The following is a 19,837-nucleotide window of genomic DNA, read 5'->3' as shown; positions in this document are numbered from 1 at the left end:
CCCCCCCACCCCCCTTCTCCGTGCCGCCTCTTACTGCGCTGCCCCCGCGGTCACGTCGGAGGAGGAGGACTTTGGGAGAGCTTGTGGTACAATATGGTGCTCCACGGGCTGCAATTTCACACTCCAGAGCGCATTCCCCCCGGCTACTTGCTGCTTTCCTCGCCAAGCAGCCGCCCCCCTTCCCGCCCGCCTCTCTTTTGTGACTCCCGGGTGGGTTCCGTGTCCGGGGGGGGGGCATCCTGGCACCGGGCAGCGGCAGTTGAAGGGGAGGGGGAGGGGGTCTCGCCTGCCGCCCCCCACCCCGTCATGGCTTCCTTTTCCCCGACATTGGTTCGGCCGTACTGGGCCCACGGGCGGCCTCTTGGTGCAGCCGCCACGCGACAGCTTGACCCCGCGGCCAGGGAGCCGAACCGGCTTGGTGGGAGAGGCAGGGAGTGGGAGATCGACTGGGAGCGCGGGGCTAAGGAAGGGGTCTGACTGCCCGCGTCCGGTGGTCTGTACCAGGGGCCGCCGTCTGGGGTCTGTAGTGGGGGCGCGCCGGGGGGGCCAGAAAACCTCCACACCTCCTTTGCCGTGGCTTTAATGTCCCAGAGGCAGCGGGGGAGGGGGGGAGAAAGAGCCCCCCCAAAAAAATACCCTTCATCGCCTGGGCAGCCTTTGAAGGGCCCCTCTATCCCTCTTCCTTCCTTCCTTCCTTCCTTCCTGCCGTTTCTCTCCCTCTTTCTTTCTTTCTTTCTTTCTTTCTTTCTTTCTTTCTTTCTTTCTTTCTTTCTTTCTTTGAAACTCCCAATGAGGGAATTAAATACTTATTAAACTCTCCTTTTAATCAGTAGTAATGAGATACCCTCCCCGCCCCTTCAGTCTCCCTGTCCCCCCCACCCCGTCCGTCCGTGGGTGGGTGCAGGGATAGTTCGCCTCGGGCCTTTTGCAAATGTTTGTCTCATGCCCGAGACGCCCCTAAGAACGGGGAAGAGCTGCTTCCCCGTTGGAGCCCTCCGCAGGGGCCAGGGGGGCCAAGACAACGACGAGCGCCGGGAATTCAGAGAGCCCCAGTCGACAGGCTTGGCGGAGGGGGCAGCTCTCCCCTCCTCCGAGAGGTCCACAAGTCTGTCTGTCTGTCTCATTTTGTGCCGCCTCGTTGTGGGCAAGCTCCTTCCGAAGGAGCGTCATGTCAAGCGGATCCTTTTCCATTTCCTTCACGCGCTGTGGAGTCTCTCTGGATCCAAAGAAGGCTTCCTTTTTCTATCCACTGCAGAGGTTACCGGCGATGCGGCGTCATTTTAAATGACGGAATTATTGAATATATATATATATATTTCAAGGCCTTTTCCCTCGCAGAAAACCAGCCAACAAATTGTACAGAGTGTTACAGAAAGCTGCAGTTGATTGCTGGAATATCCCCCTCCCCACCACAATCCCCCCCCCCCCCGCAAATGGTCCCTGCGGTGAACTCCGCGGCTCCTGTTTTATAACCTGAAGGAAATCCGTTTAGGGCGACCTTTGTTTGTGGCCGGAAGGAAGGTTTATTTTCGACCCCAAACAAAGCCGAAATATGCCTTCCTCCCCAAACACGCGCAGGTGACAAAACAGACCTGGCAGAGGGAATTCAGCGCCAGGGGAACTTCGTCGGAGGCGCTTCCCAGCGAGAGATAAAGGAGGGTTTGTTTCCCTTCTCCCCTCCCTCCCCCCCCCCCCGTTTATTCTTTCCTTTGAAATTCTGGAACCAGGTAAAGCTCGACTCTGAAGACTAATTAAAGCGGGTGTCAGTTCGAGTCACTCGTCTTTAACAGGGCTTGCTAATGGCCTCTGTGTGTTGCGAGGGGGGGGTGCGCCTGCCCGCCTGCGTGTGTGTGTGTGTGAACGCGGGAGTCGGGGGGAGGAGGAAGAAAGGGGGAGAATTATTGAATTATTCACCATGAAAAGGACAAATTGGTCGGGGCAGAGTAGGAGGAGAGGGCGAGGACAGGAAAAGCCGGAATTCAATTAAATGCTCCTAAGTTGGACCCCAAAGTTCCTGGGCAGTCTCCTACAGACACGGTCAGGAGGGGCCCCCTGGGCAGGCCGAAGCAGGGGGGGAGCCCAATGCTGGAGGCAGAGGAAGAAGGTGTGCGCGTGCATTTAACACTACATCAAGGCACCGGTTTAAACACGGGGGGGGGGCGCCAAGGGACGGGAGCTGCCGTCCAAGCCCTCCGCGGCAGAGTCGCCGTGTCCCTCCCCCGGGGAGGCAGGCAGGCAGGCAGGCAGGCCCCTGTCCAGGCAGAGACCCTCTCCCAGCGAGCGCCAACGAGGCTCCCAGTGCGGCGGCCTCCGCTCGCCTTCCCAGCCTGGGCGAGACCCGACCGAGGGGGAGAGCGCGGGGCGGCGGCGGGCGTGCCGAGCCGAGCCGAGCCGAGGCGAGGCGGAGGGCTTCTCAGCCGCTGAGCGAGCCGGGCCGGGCCTCGCCACTCCCCGCCTCGGTCGCTTGCCGCCCGGCTGCCTTGGGCGCTCCCTCCGCTCGCGAGAGGCCTCTTGCCTCTCTTCCCCCCCCCCCCTCCGGGGTGTGCCTGCGTGTCTCTGTGTGTGCCGAGGAGGACCGCAGGGATTGCGCTGCCACCGCGCGGGCTCCCAGCCCTGCAAACCTGGCGCTTGGCGGCAGCGGCGCCGGGAGAGAGCCCCGGGCCGAGGAGTTCGCACACACCGCCCCCCTGCCCCCACCCCCGCCGCGAATCGCCCCCGCAGACCTTCCGCTTGCCAAGCAGAGGACGCCTTTCCTGCCCGGCGCCCGCTGGCCTCGCCGGAGTCCTCTCAGGTAAGGAGAGGGAGGAAGGAGCCGGCGGGGTTCCAGTGTCGGGCACCGGCTTAGCAGAGGGAGCGGGCGGCGCCCCTTGGGCCCGGCTGTCCGGACGGAGCTCCCGCCGGGGAAGGACGAAAGCAGCGCCCCGTCTGCCGCCTGTGCTTGGCCGGCGGCTGGGAAGGAAAAGGATCGGGGGGGGGGGGGCACAGACACACGCGCGGCCCACGGGTTGCAGCGGCCGAGGCCGCCCCGTGCCGCTGTCCTTCTGGCCCTGGAAACAGGCTCGCCCCAGGATTCCCTCTCGCGGGCCAAGCGGGCCAGAGGCTCCGGAGGCCGAGAGCGAATGGGCAGCTGGGGGGGTCGGGCCCGCTCTTCGAGCTTCATCCTGGCCGTGAACCGGCTCTGGCGCCGCTCTCCCGGGCTGTCCGCAGCCTGCCGGAGCCAGGCCGCCCCAGCCCCTCCCGGTGACCCCCACCCCACCCACCCCACCCCCGCCGGGCCTTCCCCTTGCTCCCCGAAAGGCGGGCCGGCGTTTGGCGCTGCGCCTGAGCGTCGTTCCCTTTCCTTCTTTTGCAGGGGGCGAGCAGGGGGCGTCAAGTGGCGGAGCCTGGCCGGAGGCAAAACCGGAGGGGATGAGAACTGCTGGACGGGGAAGGCCTGGAGGGCAGGTAAGTGGCTGCCTGGGGGGCGCGCGGGGGGGGGGGGAGGTCTGGCCCGCCGAAGACGCGACCCCACTGGAGAAGGTCCGGCTGGGCTCGATGGGGCGGGGGCGGGGTCCGGGGTCCGGCGAAAGATGGAACAGACTTTTCGAAGGGGATTTGAAGGAGGCACACAGTACTTGTCGCCGCCCCTCCCCAACACACGCCGCACCCCGGGGCTTCCCGCGTGGGCCTCATCCTCCCTCCAGAGGGGTCGCTTCGGGGCCAGCGCCTTTGTGGTGCAGAGCAGTGGCCACGTTAAACCGATAGCTTCTGCAGGGCCGGCCGGCGGCTTGGCGTGCCGGGCCAGAATTCACGGCAGGCAGCCCGCCCGCCCGCCCGCCCGCCCGCCCATCTCGGGGTGGGGGTGGGGGTACTCCCGAGTTTGAGGTTGGGGCGCAGTCCCGTGACTACAATTCAACTAGGCTCCTCGGGAGCAACGGTCACCCTCTCTAGTTGGGTCTCTTCGAAGACGTTTCCGTCGTGGGTCCCTGAAAGCCAGCCCGGGGCGGGGGTCGCCGGCTGCAGGCTGGCTAGAAGGAGGGGGAAGACCCCCCCCCGCACTCCCCTCCGACTGAGCTGCGGGATCCTCGGACACGTATTTCGCCCCCCAGGGATTCTCTGTGCACCCCAGGGAAACGGAGCCCCGGAGGCAAAGAGCCGTTTCAGGAACCGCTTTTGCAACTTTAGACTTCAGGGGGCGGGGGGGGGGGGGCTCGGCAGGCTGATCCCATTAGCTCCGTCCTTGGGCTGCCTATTTATACGGTCGAGGAGGTGAACAGATGGACTATCAATTTAATTCCATCTTCAACACCATCAGAGATTGATTTTCTACTCGCTTTTAATTTTGCTATAATTAATTAGATCATTACAACTGTTTTCTATTGATCTCCCTATTTAAACCTCAGATGCAAAGGGACTTCAGCAGATCTTTTAGAGACACAGAAGGGAAATGGAACAGAGGGGACTGCTGGGGGGGGGGAGAGGGGGGCGATGTCCCCGCTTCCTTTGGAGAAGCCTTGTGTGGGAGACGGGCAAGCTGGCCGGGCCGTGTGTGGGATGTGCCAGGCGTCTCAGGCGCCGATAATAATGTCGCTTAATAATACACGTATTTATTGCGGCTTGTGTATGCCTCGCCTTGCTTCTTCTTTTAAAATTAAGCTTATTAATGAGAGGATTTCCAGCGATCTGGGGTTGGGCTGTGAAATGTTTGCCTTGGAATTAAATACATTCGATTTTTATTTTGTACAAAATGCTTCTAGTCCCAGGCCGCGCGTCACTGGGCCTTTTCGATGGCACAAGCCGAATGAATGCCTGGCGACGCGTCCGGGTGGGGCTGGGGAGGACGAGGCGGGAGGAGAACAGATCCCCGTCCCCAGCGGGCCAAGCCGCCCCCAGGCCCTCGGGCCGCCCTCCTGCGCAGCAAAGCCCGCCGGGCCAAGAGGAAAGGCCGCAGCCCACTCGGGAAGGGAGGCTTAACGCCTGGCACGGCGGGGAGGGGGTCCGCCCCGAAAAGGAACGATTCCTCCTTAGCTAAATGGGTTTTTTGGGGGGGGGTAGGAAACTGGGGCGCTGGGTGGGGGCAGAGGCTCCCTTCCCACGCCCCCGGGAAAAGTCGTCGCCGCACCGGCCAAAGAAATCCTTCGTGGCAACAGCGGGCCGGACGAGAAGGGAGAGGGGGCCAACGAAGGGAAGGCGCGCCCGCCGCTGCGACGCCCAGCCAGCCCCCCCCCCCCCGCCCCTTCCCCGGCCAGCCGCCGTCCCCTGACCTGCTCCCCGCCCGCCGGAGCCGTGAGCCGGGGCCGCTTGGCCTAATGGCGCGTCTCCCCCGCCCGCCCGTCGCGGCCTTCCGCTTGCCTCTCGGCCGCTGCCCGCCTCGCTTGGGGGCCCTGCCGGCTTCTCCCCGCTGACTTCGGGGCAACCGCCCAACACTAAACGGTTTCCATAAGGGGAGGGGGTGACTCTTCGCTCCCTCCCCGCAAGGAAAAAAGGAGCAGCCTCGGCGCAGATGGAGGGGCTGCTCCGCCGAGCCGGGACTGGCCGACGTCGGGGGCGTCCGCATGAGACTTCCCCGAGGGGGCAGCGGCAGGGAGCGGCGAAAGGTTCGGGGGCTCGGATGGCCCGTCGGTGGAGGTCGACGGCTGCCTCACCAGGCCCCTGGGCGTCCCGGGAAGCTTGCTGGGGGGGCACCCCTCCCTCCCTCCCCGTATCCCCCCCCCAGCCCTCCCAGTTTCGCTGGGCAGGGGTCGGGGGCTTCTTGCAATGGGTCGTTCAAGGACTTCCTTCGAAGTCTGGCCGTGAGATCGGGTGCAAAGAGAAAGGCCGAGTTCCACCGACCTGTGGAGGGGGGGGGGGAGTTCAGGAGCCCCCCCCCCCACTGGTCGGGCCCCGCCCCAGAGAGCGCCCAGAATTCAGATTCTCAGACTACAGAAAGGAGCCGATGGGGCTTGAGGTGCTCCTGCAGCCGTGGGGTGGGGGTGGGTGGTGGGATCCAGTTTGGCCCGTTGACCCGGCGCCTCCCCTCGCAGGGGTGCCCCGAAGCTGGACTCCCTGGACCCGGGGCGAAAAGGCGAAGCTCCCCCCCAGGCCGCCCCCCGCCGTCGCCCCATTGATCGAAAGCCTCGCAACTGCAACAGGGACCCTCGGAAAAATGAACCGCTGCTCATCGATTCTTCATTAAAATTACATTTCTGGAGGGGCTAAATTGGTTTTAAAATGCTTCCCCTGTTATCGTTGTCTTGTCAACTCCGACGCGGCTCCGGACAAACGGCCTTCCCGCAGCCCGCGGCTCCTTCCGGGGGGGGGGAGGGAGGGAGGGAGAAATTCCGAACTGCGGCTGCCAGATTGTGGGGCGAGGGGGGGGGGGTAGCGTGGGAAGTCTTCAGGAACAAACCAGGACACTGGTCTTTCGCCCCCCGCCCCCGCCCCCCCCCCCTTCGGAAGCAACTCCGGCTTCCCTGCTGGAACTGAGCAAAGGGGTCGAAATCGGTTTAGGTCCCTTGACCAAACTGAATTTGGATTCTCCCGTGAATCTTGTTGGAAAGCAAGAAGGGGGGGGGCAGCAAGTTAATCCTTCGCGAGGGGGCACGTGGCGGTGAGAGCGACCTCCGCCCAAGTAGCTCCGGAACAAGCACGGGTATTGGGGGGGGGGGAGGGTTGGCGGCGAAAAGAAGCCCCCACCCGCCCTCCGGGGCCTGGCGGCGCCTGACCGAGAAGAGCCCCCTCGCTCCCGAGCCGGTCCCGTTCCCCCCTTGCGGGCGGCGGGGCGGGATGGCCAGGCGGATCCGGCGGCGCTGGCGAGGAGCGGCGGGCCCCGCGCACGTCTTCCCGAGGTGTTTATCCGCTAATCAGTTCATTAGTTATAAGCAACATGACATTAGAAGTTAGGCGGCGGCTGATATTAATTTTTATTTAACTAGTGGATGTTGAATCCGTCACGCGCGGCTGCCTGGGCGGGCGCGAGCACGAGCGCGAGCACGAGCGCGAGCAGCTTGAGCCGGGTGGGACTTCCTCCGCCGAGAGCCGGGCCCCGGGTGGGGGGGGGGGTCGGGCGAGGGGCCCGAGGGCCCTGGCGAAGAAGGGGCGGGGCAGGGAGAGGCCGGGGACGGGAAAACCCCGCGGGACCCGCTCCGGGACGCCGGCCTCCCTTCCTGCCTTCCTTGCAGCAAGCAGGCTTCGGAAGGCGCTCAGCCGCTCGGGGTGGGGCAGGAAGGCCGAGAACGGGCCTCCCACCGCCCCGGAGAGCAGGACGCCTCTGGGACAGGCCCGCTCGGAAGCAGCACGGGCGGGGGGGGGAGCCCCCTCGCCGACGCCTCCTTTCTTTCCCAGGAGGCTTTGTTCAGAGTCGGGGCCTCACCGACGAGCGACCCCCAGCCCCACCCCGATTTGGGACTCGATGGGTGGCCCCAAGGAGGCTTCGCTGGAGGCGGCAGAAGCCCAGACGGAAGGGCCCGTGCAGGGCCTTTGAGGGGCCCTTCCGCTGATTGCGCTGCCCCCGTCGTTTGGGGTTCGGGGGGAGGTCGCGGGGGGGGGCTCCGATTCTTCCTAGTGATCTCTGGCCCTCCCCCTCCACAGGGGCGATCTCTTTGAAATCTATATATCTCCATATTAATCACTCGACCTGTCCGTCTGTAGCATGAAGGAAATACTTCGCATTCCCAAGAAAATTGCCCGTTCTGCATCGGTTAATCGTTAACTCGAGAGGGGGAAAGTTCCCAGGGAGAGAGAGCGGGAAAGGTGAGCCGGCGGGGCGGCGTCCTCCCAGGTGCGACCCGTCTCCCTCTTTGGGGGAGGCCGCGGTGGGGCTGGATCGGTCGCCGCGTTGGTCTGAAGGAGCACAACCACACGGAGCCCCTCCGGCCCGCTCAAGACAGACCCAGCAGGACGGCGTCAAGGCACGAGCTCCGTGTGCACGCCCTCTTCCCCAGACCAAGCGCGTGCACGCGAAAGCTCGCGCCTTGGATGCCTCTTGGTGGGCCTTCACGGGGCCCCTGGGCTCCATTGTGGTCGGGCCACGAGAGGCGGCCCCCAAGAACGCAGGGCCCATCTGCCTACGGGTTTTTCAAAAACTACTCGCTTTGGATCGCTCTTCCCATTCATGTGGGTGTGATGCAGACCCCGAATTTAGCCAGTTGCAACGTGACCGCCGCGTGCTGGCTCTTCCTTACAAGCAGATGGAGGCTCCTGCCCTTCCCCGCCGACGCCGCCGTCCGTTTCAGGCCGCCCAAACGGCTGCACAGGTTACACTCGCGTCGGGTTTTTCACACGTGACACCTCTCACCTGCAGCCCCCCCCCCCTCAGGCCCTGAGTGCTTCGGAGAGCGCGAGAGCCCGGCCAGGGGTGCCAGAGGCTCCGGCGCACTTCCGTTCCGGGCGGCAGCCTCCCTTTCCCGGGAAAGGCCCTGGCGCCTGTGGGCCGCGGAGCCTTCTCTGGCCGGCAGCCGCCGAGGGTGGCCATGGCCCGGGGCGCGCTTGGAAACAGAGGCTCAGCCCAAGCCCGCATGGTCTCCACCCGGAGGCCGGCCACCGCCCCACGGAGGGGGAGAAAGCAACAGCCCCGCGGCGCCCGCCTCGATCCCGAGCTGGGACCCCGGCGGGCAAGTCCCGGGGAGGATCCGGGCTTCGGCCTCGGCGGGGGAGGTCGCACCTGCCGGGAAGCCAACAGGCAGGCGGAGGGAGGGGCTCAAAGCGCCAAGCAGACAGCGGACCCCGCAGAAGGGCCAAGAGGGGCGGGGGCCGGGCGCCCGCTTCTTCCCTTCGCCTCAGCGTCCGCATCCGAAGTCAAAACCCCAAATGCTGACGGGAAACCAGTTATCCGAGAAGAGGATCAGGTTTAAATGGTGACCGTGGGCACCCGGAGCCCAGAAAGACCCCTGGGACTTGCCATAGCTGGTGGGGGTAGGGGGTGGAACAGAGATTCCCCCCCCCCCCTAGCAATCTGCGGGTCTCCGAGACGGAGCAAGGCAGACCGAAGGTTCGCCAGACGAACTGACTTCGGTTTTAGGAAAGCCATTGCAACGGGCTTCAAAGGCATTCGGGTTAGAGAGACGCCAATACTTCTGTGCCATAAAACCCCAAAGCCCGCCAGGGCCTCCGAAAGACGCGCAACGGGTGTTTCAAGAGGGGTCCCGCGGGGTCCGCAGGGCCGGCCCTGCCACCTCCAGCCGGCCGCTTACTGAGCCTTCTTCGGCGGACATGGACATCGGCTTAAGCCACCAGTGGGAAGTTAACCTTAGAGCAGATCGGACAGAGAGCTCCAGATCGGCAGCAAAATGGTGTAAACACGAAGGAGACCCGCGCAGGAGGGGAAGGAGGAACTGGTTAAGGCCGCAGCCACGCCCCACTCCCTGGCAACCCCAGGAAGGGAACAGGCCAAGCGCCACGAATTGAACCGGCGTGTACTACCGAATGAGTGGTCCGAGACCTAAATCGGAAGCTCCTAAAAACTCAGGCCAAGGTGGATTCCGCTGAATGACGGCAGCCTCCCAGTTCCTGCTGAATTCACAACGCGGCATTCGGAGTAGGTTCCCCCTTAGTGGTTCCCCCCTGGGGATCCACAGGCACGTGTCCGGTGGTGTCCGGAGGTTACGAAACCCACCTGAAAAGGCTTTGAAGATGGCCCAAGGGCCGGCATCGGGTTCAGCCTCCTACTGGGCAGGGGCCCTTGAGGCCCCTGAGGGGACCGGTCCTTCGCCCGCCCTTCTCCCCTTCCAGGGCCTCCAGCGGCCCTGAGCGAGGGAGAGGCGGGGCCCTTCCAGGAGAAGGGACTCTGCTGGGCAGCCCTCTTGGCCTGAAGCAGCCGAGCAAGCGGAGAGTCCAGCAGGGGCACCTTGAAGACCCGCCTGTTTCCTCCAGCTTCCCTGTGCACTCCCGCCGAGACAGTGGGACGGAATGGGAGTCACCCGTTCAAACGTTGAAGGGCTGCGTGAGAGTAAATGAACATGCAGCCTAATGAAAATCACAACCATTTTCGTCATACTGCCTAATTTATTCTCACACTCTGCCTAGACGCGTTCCACCTTATTGTATCTGAGGAGGGAGTGGGCGTGCACACGGGGCTCCTACCCTGGAGGAAAGGGCGTGGGCCTGCGCAGGGCCTCTGCGCTCAGGACAAGGTTGCCCAAGTACTGCAAAGCGATCGCGATGTTACACCCTTCAGTGCCTCTTGACCGGTGAAGTTTCTGCCTGCGCCTCTTTAGGATGCGACTTGCTGCTGTTTCCTCTCCCCCCTCTCAGACATGGAAGCATTCCAGATGCAGTCCTACGGTGTAACACATTTATTATTATTATTATTATTATTATTATTATTATTATTATTATTATTATTATTATTATTAACAACCGTCTGATATTTGACTGGTAGATGGTGTTGTGCGACTTGAGCTCCAGCCAAGTGCTTGTGATCTGCAGATGTTTCTTCGCAGGATTCTTGCTGCTCCAAGCAATGTGGCCTTCAGGAGCTGAGCTGGGCTCCTTTGCTCCCTGCCCCAGATGTCCAGGGGTCTCTTGGGACTTCCAGGCACTGCTCCGAGGGCTCCAGGGGCCACGAGCAGGATGCTGGCGCCTTTCTTCTCCCAGAGGCTCCCTATTTCTAGGTCTTGATATTTTGTGATCCTCCTTTCTTTCCCATTCTGCTGTCTCCTGGGTTTGCAGAATCAGTGATCCAAACGTTCCCCCCCCCCTATAATTGTGACATCAGGGGGTCCCCAACACTCTCTGTTTCATCATTCTCCGTGACCAGGCCTGGTCTGGTTTCCCATGAATTTCGGAGGGATGGCAAGCCACAATTTGTGCAAGGCAGCTGCAACTCTATGACGCCGGTCCTTCTAGCCCAGGGGTTGTCAAACGGCAGCCCTCCAGATGTCCATGGACTACAATTCCCATGAGCCCCTGCCAGCATTCACTGGCCATGAACATCTGGAGGGCCGCAGTTTAGTGGGCACAGGCCACGTGGTCGACTGTTGTATGGTTTGCTTGGGAAGCCCACTTTTGCTGTCCTCACAGGTCTTCTGAATCCTGACTCCCAGACGCTTCTTTGAGATCCCTGCTCTTGTGCAGCCAGCCCAGGCCAGAACGAGTTCTTCCGTTCTGGAGGCCATTCCAAGTATTTTCACAATCCGGTAGATTCTCTGCGTCCTTCAAATACTGTCCACGCCTGAGCTTCCCCTTCAGGCGGCCAGCCTTCTTCTCAAGGCTTTTTTTCCTGTGGCCTGACAAAAGCTGCCTGTGTACATTTCATAGATAGAATCATAGAATCATAGAGTTGGAGGGGGCCATACAGGCCATCTAGTCCAACCCCCTGCTCTACGCAGGATCAGCCCTAAGCATCCTAAAGCAATTTCCCGCAGAAGCTCTTCTTCGCTTTCCTTGGGGTAGCCGTCCCCCACTCCTTTCTTTTTGTCGGCTGTTGGCTTCGCTTCCAGGGGATCTCTTCCGGGTGAGCGAAGACCACCGAGGCCACCTCGAGAGGGGACCGGCCGGGATCGATCTGAGGCCGCCCCGACCGCCTGCTTCGGCCGTTCCCGTCCCATCGTGGCCGCTGCGGGGTTTAGAAGCGGGACTGGCCGCCAGTTCGTGGCGCTTCCGGCTGGGCCTCCCTTGCCGGCCTTCGGAACTCTTGGGTGCTGTTTTTCCTTCTTCCTTCTGCTTCGAGTATTCAGCGCCAGCGCTGCCCGTTTGCTGCGCAGTGGCTTCGCCTCCTGGGGCTGTGCCGCTGAGAGCGGATTTGCGCAGCGGTGGCCTCCGGAGGGCCTCTTGTGGCGCGGTTCCTCCCTGGACGGGGCGGCCCCGGCTGCTTCCCGCTCTGACCTTTGGGAGAGGAGGGAGGGCGGGGGGGGGGGCGGACGCCTGTCACGTCTCGTGCTCTGAGGATGCACGCGTGAGAGAATGAGCCCAAGGCCTTCTCGTCAGCAATGCAAGCAGATTTGGGGTGGGCCTTTTGCCAGACCCTTGCACCAAGGGCCGGCTCCGGTTGTGCCGCTCAGCCAGGCTGCGCCGCTCCACCCCCGCTTCTCCTCCACCGCTCTCACCGCCCCCCCCCCCCCGGCGTCGGCGCAGGACAGGCGGTTCTGCTCTGGGGGCTGCAGAGAAAGGGAGGCCCGTGGAAGGCCGCCGCGGCCCGCTCGCTGGTTCTCCACTTTTTCTCGGCCTCTTGCAGAGAGCCGCCGCACGCTTCGCGGGGCCACTGCAGGCAAAGGCCGAGCGCCGGGAGCTGCTGTCCGAGAAGCCCTCCGACTTGGCACGGCTCTCTTCCTGGAGCTGCAGCGGCAGGCAGGCAGGCAGGCAGGCAGGCACAAACCAGCTGCACGGCCTGGAGCCCCACATCCCACCCCTCTTCAGTCGCGCGGAAGGAGCCCCGTCTCTCTCCCACTTAGAAGGTGCTGGAGCCACTCTCGGGTGCCCCGGCCGTCCCTCGTAGCGGTTCTCTGGAAAGGAGCCCAAGGCTCCAGGGATCCCCTTCTTTTGCCTGTCTAGACTCAGTCTGGCCTCCCCACGCCCACCCCCCGCGGGGCGTGTGAGGAGGTGGAGCGGCAGACTGGCGGCAGGCAGCATCCCCGCGCTCTACACGCGCTCAGAGGTACCGTCTCCCAAGGCGCCTGGGCCTAGTGGCCGAGCCAGAAGCCTTGCCAGGGTCGGATGCTGCCGGGGCTCGCGTGGCCCCGGAGGCGTTTCTCGGCAAGTCAGGCCTTGGCCGCCGCCCCCGCCCCGGGATCTCGGCGCCTCCTGACCGAAGCGTTCTTTGCGGGCGCTGGAGTAGGCCGCTCTCCCGCTGGAAAGGCCTCGGAGGTGGAGGAGGAGGTGACAGAAGCCCCCCCCCAAAAAAAAAACCTCTTCCCCGGTGAATAAAAATGCCCTCGCCCGCATTTAAGCGTCCAATGGTTTTCCGAAGAGGAACCGCACCGGATCGAGCCCTGACAATGGCGGGGCCTGAGATCCACAGGGCCAGCCTCCCCCTTCTCCAAGTTCACGAAAAACGGACTCGCAGCAAGGCTTGCTCAGGGGGCGGCGGGTCGGTCCTGGGGAAGCAGAGGCCGCCGGGGAGGGGCCGTGCGAGAATGCCTGGAGGCCGGTCCAGCCCGCGGAGGGGGCTGCGAGGACGGCGGAGGAGACAGTTCGAGGCGACCGGAACGAGCCACGGAGATCTTTGGGCCTCTCCCGGCGCCGAAGACGGTCTCAGGATCAAGACTCCCGAGGCCCATCTCTCCCCCCTCCCCCAGCACAGCGAGACTGGGGGTCTGCTTGCCAACTTTGGGCAGAATTTTATTGGCGATTTGGTGAAGGATTCTGGGGGAGGTGGGGCTCTGGGAGGGGAGGGAGGGGCGGTGTCCTCCTTCCAAAGTTGCCCTGTTCTGAGGGGTCTCTGGGGTCTTGAAAGGATTGGGAATTGCGGGAGAATTCAAGGGGCCACCTGGAGGCTGGCAACCCCAAGGCGCCTTCCCGACGTCTCCCCCCCCCCCCTCCGCTGGAACGTCCGGGGGCCGCAATGCTGATGGCCAGACTGCCCTGGAGCGGCAAGCGCCGCAGAGATCAGCCGGAGTTGCAGGGCCGAAGTCCCCTCGGCCGGCCCTCTGGCCGCTCTCCCCCGTCCGTGTGTGTGTGTGGGGGGGGCATCTGGTCATCCGTGGTTGCCGGGACCACTGTGGACACACGCCCCACCCCCGCCCGCTAGGCTCTTTGTAAGCCGCCTGCCGCAGGCTTCTGGCGAGGCGGCCCACGGCCGTGTGGCAAAGGGCGCCCTGGGCACCAGGAGCGGGTCCTGCCAAGGCGAGGCGAGCGGGCTCGGGGGGCGGAGCGGCCGCTGCCGGGCAGGCCTTCCTCCTCGTGGGACACTCCCCGCTCCCCCCCCCCCCCGACGGGCGCTGGCGAGCTCTGGCTCCCGGAAAGGAAGGCGGCCGGGAGGGCGGCGGGGCAAGCTGTTTCAGGCGGGCCCCATCCGAGTCTGATTTCATTCGTTTGCTTTCTCGCCGAGGCGGCTCTCCGGGCACGAAGCCAGGCCCTGGGGCCACCCACCACAGCCCACGAACGACGCCGGAGGACCAGGCCCGCCGACCCCGAGGAAGGAGCCACGCAGGGCGCTCGGGCCCTCCCCCCCCCCGCTCCTCCCCCAAACCGCCCGGCCCGCGAGCCACGACGAGGGGCCCCGAGGCTGCTCGGACGTCGCTTGGCCCCTGGCCCCCCGGGGCGCGCTGGGAGGAGAGACGCGCGGGGCCGCGCCGGCCGGATTCGGGTTGCGCTCATCGAACGCCCGAAATGCGTTTGGGATCATCAGCGGCCCCGCGCCGTCCTCCTCCTCCTCCTCCTCCTCCCGCCGGGATTTCCTTCCAGGGGTAGGATCTGTGAGCTCTATTAATAATCATAAAAATCCCGCTCACCCTCTTTTTAAAATTAATAACTCTGTAATTATAATAATTTTATGTGCTTTTTTATACGAAGAGGTTAATGTTGTCACAGTGTGGGGACAGGAAGGGGAAGTCAAGCGCGATGCCGCCTTCTTAAACTGACACCTTCCCATTTTATTAGGAGACATTATTATTATTAGACATCTGCAGGTAGAGAATTAAAATTAAAATCGCTTTCAACAATTCAATACACTTTTTATCAACCATCTATCTGAAAATCAGGGACATTCATCATCGGAGGCATTCTCCCTGAAAACAAGAACCCATTCAAATTTTATACAAATTATCATATTTATCATAGTCGGAAAATCTGGAGTAGCGTCTCCACAAACTGTCTGCCGGCTCCCCGGGGAACTGAATCGCACTTCGGAGCAGCTAAAGCGATTCTCTCCCCCGCCCCTTCCCCCATGCACAAAACTGACGGAAGCGGGGGCGGGGGCGGGGGCGGGGGGAGACTCGCCCAGAAGGCAGCTTTGCTCTCTCCTCCCCCTCCGGAGGCCACCAAGCACCGCGTTCTTGAGTACGCGATCGATCCCAGGGCGCAGCCGGGTGGGTCTGAAGTCGCGCAAGAAACGCAGAGTCCGCGAGCGCCTTGAAGGCCGGCCACGATTTGAGTGCCGGCACCTTGAATCAAGCTGGGTTGCTCTTAAAGTCAGGCGACCAGATAGATGGTCCCCCTTTTGGAGGGACATCTGCGGGCCCCTGGCAAATTGTACGTATGTTGAAATTAAATATATATATATATACACAATACTATTTTTGCGTTCTATGCCTTCTATGAAAATATAGACCAAATTATATGTATAGACCAAATTTAAAATCAAGAACCCCCCCCTCCCCCGTCAATGGTGTCCCGCTTTATATCAATGTTAAAATCTGGTCACCTTATCTTAAAGGAGCTACAGGACTCAAATTTTATTGAATATATGAGTCATTTTGAACCTTGCTAAACGCCCCCCCCCCCCCCCGGCCGAGCTCCCCCCCCCCTTCGAATCAGGGCACATTTGAACCCCCAGACTCCTTCCGGCAGCCGCTCCCCTTCCCTTCTTTCTAACAGCCCTAATCAACGGGGAGGGGGGAAATTCAGCGAAAGAAAAGGCGGCGGGATCGGAGAAACGGAAAGAACCCATCAACGGATATCTGCAAAGACGGCTCGGTGGAACCTCCATGTGCAAAGGCAGAATTCCGCTCGGGCATTGCGGCTGGGCGGGGCCTTCCCTGTCTGGTCTCTGGCTGGGAACGAACCAGGCTCCGGGATCTCTCCCTCCGGGAAGCCAAACTCTTGTTCCTGACGCGATCCTCAGCAGCGTCCGCCTGGACTCCCACCCTGGCCAGGAAGAGCAGGGATACAATAAGGGCGGGCCGAAGGGGCTGCAGGCCGCCCCTCGGGAAGGTTCTTTGCCCGACGGGGAAAACCCGCCGCCCCCTCCCTCCCTCCCTCCTGCCGGGGGTCTCCCGGGCCCGCGAGGCGCTGCCGCCGGGGAGCAGGCTGTTCTCCGAGGGCGGCCCCCCGTTTGCCCCCGACAGCGTCCCGCGGAGACTCCTGGGCCCGCCCCGCCGCCCGCTGGCGCACGGGAACAGCCTGGCCCCGAGGGCGGCGGCGAAGGGCCAGGCGCAGCGGCGAGCCGCATTTCCCGCCCGACAAACTCCGGGCTCAGCCCCGACGGGGCTCTCCACGCCGCCCTCCGGCGCCCTCTGGCCAGGGGAGGCCCGAAAGGGAGCGGGGCCGGCCTGGACGGCGGGCCGAGGAGCTCCGGACGGGGCGACGGAGAAGAAGCCCGGACGCCCCCTCCCCCGACCGCCGGAAGCACGGAGGCCTCGGCCCTCTCGCGGCTGCGGCCTCCCGCCGAGTCTCCCGGCCTGCCCAGAGTGGCCGCGGAGAGATGCGCGCTCCCGCCCGCCCGCCCGCCCGCCCGCAGCAGCTCTGCCCGCGATCCGGACGCCGGCGTGGGGCGAGGACAGCGGCTCCCCTGCCCCGAGAAAAAAGTAGTTCCAAGACGCTGTTTGTTAACTGGGTTATCGCGGCTGTAGAAGATTTTAATGCTGAATTTTATAGCTTTACCACGCTCTACCGTCCTTGTGAATATTGTAATATTGCATTTTTTACAAGTTACTCTTCTGTTAATGTTCCAGCTAGTAACTTTTATAATCCTCCTCAATGAAATTTTTTTGTATTCTTCCGCACCGTTAACCTCGATGGCGGCACCTCAGCCCCTGGCAGCGGCGGCGGCGGCGGGAGGGGGAGGGGGAGGGGGAGGGGGGCAGGGGCGAGGCCTCTCGAAGCAGAAACCGGCCGAGGCCTCAAAGAGGCAGGCGGAGACCCGCCCTCTCGGCCGCCTCCCTCCCTCCCTCCCGCCCTCCCTCCCGCCCTACTTCTGCCTTCTCCCGGGCCGGCCGGGAGCGGCGGCAGGAAGCGCCAGTGGGCTCAAGGGGCCACGAGGCCTTGGCCATCTAATGGGCCGCTCCTTGGGAGGGACCGGGCATTCCCCAAATCCAACTGATCCCCCATTACAGGGGTCATCTGCTCGAGAGAAAGCCAGCTCTCTGGCACTGCACCCCACTGAGGTCCCTGTGCTCCCAGAAGCTCCAGGGAGAGCCCTTTCAACCCCCCCCCCTCCAGACCTCGCCTTGGCCCCTCTCCCTCTGGGCCCCCCAGCCCCTTGAGAAAGGAGTGGCTTTTGAGGGGCTCTTTCCTTGGCCCCCCCTGCAGCCCCAGCCTGCCCCCTTCCTTCCCCTCTGGGGAAGGCCTTGGCAGGGGAGGGGGGGAGAACCAGGGAAACCCACCCAGAGAGCACAGAGGCTGGCACTGACCAGGCTGGCTGGCTGGCGGGCTGTGTGTGTGTGTGTGTGTGTGGGGGGGGGTGCTGGAGGGCTGGGGTCAGAGGGCCAAACTCACAGATCCTGATATGGACTGTACACACACACACACACACACACACACACAGTTTCCCCACTGACTTTGAAATGAAAGTAATATTTGGAGGCTACCATCAATGAAAAGAGAATAATTTTTAAAAAACGAGAAAATCAAGTTCTCAGTGGCACAGTGCCTCCCCTCCCCCTCCCTCCCCCCCCCCTCTCTTTCGTTTCCTCCCCTCCCTTTTCGTGCTTATGTGCCACTTTCCCAGAGGCTCAGGGTGGCTCTCCTAATGTAAAACATGATAATACATATAAATACACCTAAAATGCAAAATTCATTCTTGTCCATTCAGAACCGTTGATCAATATAGAAACAATAAACGGTATCCATCTGCTCGATCTGTCTCAGGATCCCGGGAAACGGCGTAAGGGGGCGAGGGAGTCTCCGTGAGAATGGCCAGCCATAAATGGCCGGAGCGACAAAGATTCCCGGACTGGCTCTCCAGGTCCGCTGCCCTTCCGCTTCTGGACCAGGTAGGAGTTGGCTCCAGTCATCCTAGCATTCATCCCATCGAGGTGAGATTTCTCAAAAGGCATCTTTTGGTTTTTAAATCCATATTGTCATCAAATTTATTTTGGTCATGCACATTTTCGCAAAGGATTATGGGAATAGTTGTCTCTTCCCCCAAGTTAATTACCAGACTTGGCCGTTCATTCATTCATTCATTCATTCATTCATTCTCCCAGGGGAGAATCCACTTCACTTTCTACGGAAATGCAGCAGCAGTCAGAGATGGAGCCCAGACCCTCCGGCCCCTGCGTTGCTGCAAAGCTGCTCGGTGGCTCCCAAGGACCCCTGGCCACTGAATCCGACACATTCCTTCGGCTGGATCGTAGAACCATAGAGTTGGAAGGGACCTCCAGGGTCATCTAGTCCACTCCACTGTGACCCCCTATTCCATGTCCAGATGATCCCCCCCCCAAAAAAAAATTCCTGGCCAGTATTCCTTGCTAGTCTGGAGAAAATTCGCCTTCTGACCCCAAAGAGGCCATCAGTATTTCCCTGAGCATGCAAGAAACGGCCAGAAGAGCCAAGCTCAGACACAATCCCTTCTGGCCACCCCTCACCATCTGCCCTCTATTCCTTCATCCAAAGCATTTCTAGATATGTTGAACAACACAGGCCCCAGGACAGATCCTGAGGGAACTCCACTTGTCCCTCTTCTGCAAGAGGAGGCGGAACCGCTAACAAACACCCTCAACAAAAAGATCTTCTTGTGGCAACATTCCCCAACACCCTCCATCCTCTGAATCCTGCAAATTCCACTCTCCCAACCTGAGAAACACCCACATCACTTCACCACGCTTTTCGCCAAGCAAGGAAGACCCGGGAAAGCTATAGGTCCCTTGTCTCCCAGGTTCAGGTGCCAATCACTTCTCCTGCACAAAACTGTTGCCCCTCCCTTTCCTCCCCAAATGGCCTCGATGGGCTTGGAGGGGCCCCGGGTGGGCATGCCCACAGCTCTGCTTCCTGACCATATCCTGGGGTGTCTCGAAGCCTGAAGAATGTTCCCGGGGTTTCTCAAGGGTAACGAAGTTGAGAAAGGATGCTGCAGTGCCTGAAGGCCAGCAAGGGGGATGTTCATTTCTCACAGACGCTTCTTTGGGATTCCCCAGCTACTTTTCATGTTTATGCTGCTGAAAGATGTCAGCTCTGGGAGTGATTCTATGACTCTTTTCATCCCGGCAGCCTTGAGGGCGTGGCCTGGCTGGGGTGGCTCTCTGAGTCTCCCAGAATGCCTTGCAGTGACTGAAGAAATGCTTCCTCCTCCTTCCCAAACACAAACAGTTCATTTCCGCAGCTGAGCTGATAAAGATCTGATCCTCATTCAGGGCCATGAATAATTTGTTGGAGTCTCAGAGCTCAAAGGTTAATTTAATAAAAGGATCAGCTCACACTGATTAGAGATAGACAGATCCATTGAACTTAGCTTCATCAGCCAATGAAGTTCACAGTTTTCCTTTTAGCTTAATTCTTTACTAGATAAATGAACAGAATAATAGGAAGCTATTTAATTAACATTAACAGCCAGGCTTTATTTTATTTTTAAAAGAATCCACATCATATCTGGAATTCATAACAGCTTATCAGAACAGTTCTCTTTGATTAACTAATTTGTGTGCCTGCTATTTAATTGTCTATCCTTCTCTTGTTCGTTATTTTTTTGTGTATTTTTGTGCATCTTTCTATATTTGCAAAATAAATCTTTTAAGAAAACCTCTTTCTGCTCAGATGTCCTTACTGGGAATGCACTTACAACAATGGCAATAAAGTGTTGTCATTATTAGATCCTAGGGCAGCGTTGGATCTAGTGGACCATGAGCTGTTAGATCACCGCCTTGCCATCCAAGGGATCCGGGGGTCAGCCGTGGAGTGGCTGGTCTCCTTCCTCCAGGGTGGGGGGCAGAGGGCAGCAATCTGGGACGAACCGAAGCACTTATGGCTCCCTGGGGGCCTCCTGCAGGATGCGAGTCTCTCCCTGCGGTTATTCAACACCTACATGAGCACAGCTAGTCCGCAGGCGTGAGCTGGGTAGTCCCCCGCA

General features: G+C 61.3%; 1 protein-coding gene across 1 annotated transcript; it reads left to right on the top strand.

The window, feature by feature from the left end:
* The first annotated feature begins 306 nt into the window (after positions 1–306).
* LOC143844041 (uncharacterized) lies at positions 307–19,467 on the top strand. The gene is made up of 6 exons (XM_077350995.1): positions 307–418; positions 905–1,105; positions 1,999–2,791; positions 3,353–3,444; positions 17,641–17,807; positions 17,979–19,467. The coding sequence occupies exons 1-5, from the start codon at positions 307–309 to the stop codon at positions 17,658–17,660; spliced, it is 1,218 nt and encodes a 405-aa protein (XP_077207110.1). The 3' UTR covers positions 17,661–17,807; positions 17,979–19,467.
* The last annotated feature ends 370 nt before the right edge of the window (positions 19,468–19,837 follow it).

The sequence above is a fragment of the Paroedura picta genome, chromosome 8 (assembly GCF_049243985.1).
Source record: "Paroedura picta isolate Pp20150507F chromosome 8, Ppicta_v3.0, whole genome shotgun sequence".
Lineage (NCBI taxonomy): Eukaryota > Metazoa > Chordata > Lepidosauria > Squamata > Gekkonidae > Paroedura > Paroedura picta.
Note: the sequence above shows the minus strand (reverse complement) of the source record. Positions and strands in the feature narration are given on the sequence as shown.